The sequence below is a fragment of the Electrona antarctica genome, assembly GCF_951216825.1.
Source record: "Electrona antarctica genome assembly, chromosome: 12".
NCBI classification, from domain to species: Eukaryota; Metazoa; Chordata; class Actinopteri; order Myctophiformes; family Myctophidae; genus Electrona; species Electrona antarctica.
In genome coordinates, this window is record NC_136793.1 from 51,658,011 (window position 1) to 51,662,778 (window position 4,768).

The window sequence follows — 4,768 nt, forward strand, 5'->3', positions numbered from 1 at the left end:
AACCGCCAACAGAAGATTTTTTCCGTGATTCTCAACCATTTTCATTTCAAGCCCCATGTTTGACATGCATTATAGGCTATGGAGTCCTATTTAATGGCATTTCTATCTCTGGGACCCCTGGGTGACCCCCTACCCCCCCTGGGCTGGAACTCCCGTAAGCACCCCTGGGGAGCGGGATGGAATTGGGTCCGCTTTGCGCGCTGCATGCGCGTCCAAACGCGAACTTTCAAAGTTGACTGTTGCGTGCTCGCCTATAGGCCTATATTCTATAGTCTCTCTGCCTCTGATGTATAGCTAAATGTGTTCTTGTGAAGTTGTGACTTGGGTTTAATTTATTCCATGAAGACTGTCGTGATCAAAGTGTGTGTGTGTGTGTGTGTGTGTGTGTGTGTGTGTGTGTGTGTGTGTGTGTGTGTGTGTGTGTGTTCTTTTTTTGTTTCAGATCTAACATCTCTGCGCAGTCTGCTGGCCTCTATGCCAACATGGCTGACGGCGCTGCCCAATGGTGGCGCCATCCTTACGTGAAGGCTGCTGCTGCCGCCGTTGCTGGCTTCATTCTGTACACCATCCTGGTGGTCGTGCCCCTGTCTGTTGCCCTCTGCAGTAAGACAACTTTCATTATAATTGTTATTGTTGTTTTCAATTATCAATGATCATAGCTTCAACTCTTAGAACATTCCAGTTCCAATTTAGTTTAGCCTATAGTCTGCGTATACTTCACATTTATCTCCTTTATTGGTTAAAAGAGACGGAGAGTCCCCTTTTTACTGAATATTATAGCAATTATTATAGGCGCTGCTATCAGAATATAGAGATATTTCACACTTTATTTGGTTGTAGTCTTTTATTTTACTGGGTATATATGCACATGCACGCACGCACGCGCACGCACGCATGCACACACACACACACACACACACACACACACACACATTTTGATGAATTGAACATGGTGGACCCTGTTGTAAACAAGTGTAATGCTTAATTGGGTCGTCCACTCACAGTTAACAGCCTTTGTATTGAGTTTGTGCTTGAAATGTACTGTAATTCTGCAAACTGTTAATAAAATTTTCAATCAATCAATCAAACACACACACATTAAATGTAAGCTACATGTATTTAGCTGTCCTGGTGTGTGTTTTATCATCTAGAGACAGGGCCCACCTCAGAGCCCACGCAAGGGCCCACCCCAGGGCCGAACCCGGAGATACCCTGTGGGACGAGGGTTCCAGTTGGACCACGTGTCATAAACGGAGATGAAGCTTCTCCGCATGCATTTCCTTGGATGTCGTTTGTTCAGGTATAGCCATACATACATACATACATACATACATACATACATACATACATACATACATACATACATACATACATACATACATACATACATACATACATACATACATACATACATACATACATACATACATACATACATACGTATGCGGTCTAGTCTAACTTGGACTCAGGGGGGTGGACGCCTCTGCCTTGCATAGTCCCCAGTGAATAGGCAGGTTGTCCTTCACTGGTAACCTTACTTTGGATTTTTTTTAAATATATTAAGGTATTGTAGGCTGGGATTTTACAAAAAAGCCCCCCTTTTAAATACATACAGACATACAGACAGACATACATACATACTTATAAGGTATGCCATCTGGTGGCTAATGAACCAAACACACATTCTCAGAAGTTGAAGCAGTTTTAGAGGACCCACTTTTAGGCCAGTGCAACAGAGCATGCTTTTGCCTTTTTTAAAACCTTACCCATTTTAACCAAATACATACATCCATCCATACATCCATACATACATACATACATACATACATACATACATACATACATACATACATACATACATACATACATACATACATACATACATACATACCTTATACAACAGGACAGCCAGTGGCTGAGGAGGAACAGCGGCCGTCCTGGAGTCAGAAGGTTCCCGGTTCGATCCCCGGGTCTCCTCCTGGCTGCGTGTCGAAGTGTCATTGAGCAAAATACTGAATCCTATAGTGTCTTGCTCAAGGACACTTTGAAGTGTCACACCGTACGCATGCATGCATGCACGCACGCACGCACGCACGCACGCACGCACGCACGCACGCACGCACGCACGCACGCACGCACGCAGACAGCAGAGGAAACCATGCAACCAAGCTGCTCTTCAGCCTGATTTGTTTTATCATTTTCCAGGGTCAATACTTCAGGGGGAATGGTGTCCTGATTCACAAGTACTTTGTTCTGACTGACGGCCATGTCAGGTATAATTATACATTCCTTGTAGATCGGCTATTTTCAATATTCATTTTTACAGAGAAGTGTGTGTGTAGGGCTAAAGTTATTATTAAATATGTAAAATGAACGGACAATATATGGACAAATATTAAATAGTTATCCTACTTATTGATAATGAAATTAAAGTGAAATAATCATTTGTTTCTGTTTTCCAGTCCTGGTGACGTTGTGGTCCTAGGGGCCCATAATCGTTCGGACACCTCTGAGGTCACCCAGAAGTTTGTGATAGAAGCGGTATGTGTCAGAACATATTACATACATAACTATCACTTAGAAATGAGCGGAAATTACACATAACACCTTACAGTGTTACTGAAAACATAACACCTACATTGTTACTGAACTGAAAGTTGTCAGGGAGGTGCTTAAACCAAGTGCCTTTGAGCAAGGCACTGAACTCCAATCTACTCTTCAATTCAGTCAAACAATTTGTTGAAATCCATTAAAAATAGATCTACAATCTAAGCTTTTTTTCCCTTTTTTTTGAGGGGCGCTAGCCCCTCCTATAGGTTTAATGTTGGTTTTTAGTTCAATATTTGTTTTAAAAATCTTGTCCCTAACGCAAACATTAAATGTCATTAACAATAAAGAGAATTTGATGTTTGTTTTGTCATCTAAACATGTGCCTGTCATTTCTCTGAAGGTCTTCGTTCACCCCAACTGGAGTGCCAACTTGCCTTGCATGAGACTGGCCAAACTGTACCGCCCAGCCAACTTCAACATGTATATCAACCGCGTGTGTCCCCCGAAGCGTCACTTCATCCCTGCTGCTGGGTCCTGCAAGATAGTTGGGTGGGGGAAGACCAATTACACAGGTGAGGAAACAACAACACATTCATACAGGCTGCAAGGAATTCGATTGGCCACATTATCGGCATGTGCTGATAATGGGGAGGGTCTTACATTGTATGTACAATACTTCCCCTGGAAGCTCTCTTTCTTTGACCATCAATCACATTTTCATGTCCTGGAATGTAAACAGGTCACATTAACATAACTTCTTTGAGGGCTTTAGGGCGGGACTTCCTGTTCATAATCTCAATATATTCACAGTGAAAATAGATGTACGAGTAGATCGCTATCTTCCCTATTTTTGAAACCATGTGTGAACAGTAATTAAATAAATACATCTATTGTCCCGATTTGTCATTGTAGGCAGACCCAATGACTTGCTTCATGAAGGCTCTGCCAGGATCATATCCAACGACCAGTGCAAGCGGGACATGCCTTCTTACCTTGCCTTCTTAATCACCAACGCTACATTCTGCACTGCCTTTGATGAGACCCATCCCAGCTGGGTGAGTGACAAAGAGATGGAAACGTCACCGTGATATTTATTTACGCATTAAAAACACACAGTGAGAAATGCCACTTTGTTGTTGTTGTTGTTTCATCAGGACGACGTGGGGAGCCCTCTCCTGTGTGAGCAGGAAAAGGGGGTCTTTGGCGTCTACGGTGTGCTCTTCCTCCCTGGTCACAGAAGTGGTCCTTCTGTGTTCTACAACGTCACCATGATGGACTCCTGGATGGACGAGCTCTTCGCTTTGTACAACGCAGAGTAGACAACGCTCCACCAGCCATGGCGGCTTCAAGAGATTTGGTTAAAGTTGGTGGGCCATGATTCCCCCCCTCCCCACTAAAACATGATCATCAGGTAGCTAGTATGATTATACTAGGAGGATGTTTTTATTTCTTCACAAAAGTGTAGAGAAAGTGTTAAAATTATGTTTTTATGTGGCCACACCCGCACGTTCATTAAGTAGGCCTATAGGTTTTCAGGTGGGTGGTGAGTGGTGTGGTGACCCACTTTCAGCTTTCAGGAAAGAAACCAAAAATACACAGGGAACCCGAGGGAAGACATATTTGAATATTATTATAACCACACCTGGGGTCTGTTAGAGTAATGTTAACTCCATAGACACTAGACACAAAAAAAGCAGCCTACAAAAATCACTGCACTCCACCTTTAAGAAGATGGAGGGGTCCGCGGTCAAATTCATATCATTTTGGGGGTCCTTGGCCTGAAACAGTTTGAGAACTACTGATTTAGAAGGTCTTAAACCCTGTTTTCATTTGATTAACCAACTTTACACATATCTGATCTCTGATCATATAGTTCCAGGGTTAAAGAGGTTAACTGAGCAGATGGAGTTACGCTTTGTAGATGTAGAGAAAGCTTTTCTACTTTGTGAAATCTTTTTTCAACTGTGTTATTGTGTGCAAATACTGAACTAAACTAAACCAAACTAAGGGACATGCAGGAACGGTAATTGGAACTTTGGGCCCCTGAGAACACTGTTTGCACAGTTTTGTTTTTAATATTTGATTACAAATGTGTGCGGCAAAATAATAATATATTTTTGGAATAACATTTAAGGCCCAATATATACCTGTATATATACAGTATATATTTTTTCTTTTACAAATGTGCGGCAAAATAAATATAATATATTTGTGTAAG

At 42.1% G+C, this 4,768-nt stretch overlaps 1 protein-coding gene across 1 annotated transcript; it reads left to right on the top strand.

The window, feature by feature from the left end:
* Positions 1 to 482: 482 nt before the first annotated feature.
* Positions 483 to 3,869, top strand: LOC306934455 (chymotrypsinogen A-like; the record flags this gene model as incomplete). Its single annotated transcript, XM_079517023.1, has 7 exons — positions 483 to 603; positions 1,152 to 1,300; positions 2,206 to 2,273; positions 2,463 to 2,541; positions 2,951 to 3,122; positions 3,463 to 3,605; positions 3,705 to 3,869. The coding sequence occupies 7 exons, from the start codon at positions 483 to 485 to the stop codon at positions 3,867 to 3,869; spliced, it is 897 nt and encodes a 298-aa protein (XP_079373149.1).
* Between the last annotated feature and the right edge of the window lie 899 nt (positions 3,870 to 4,768).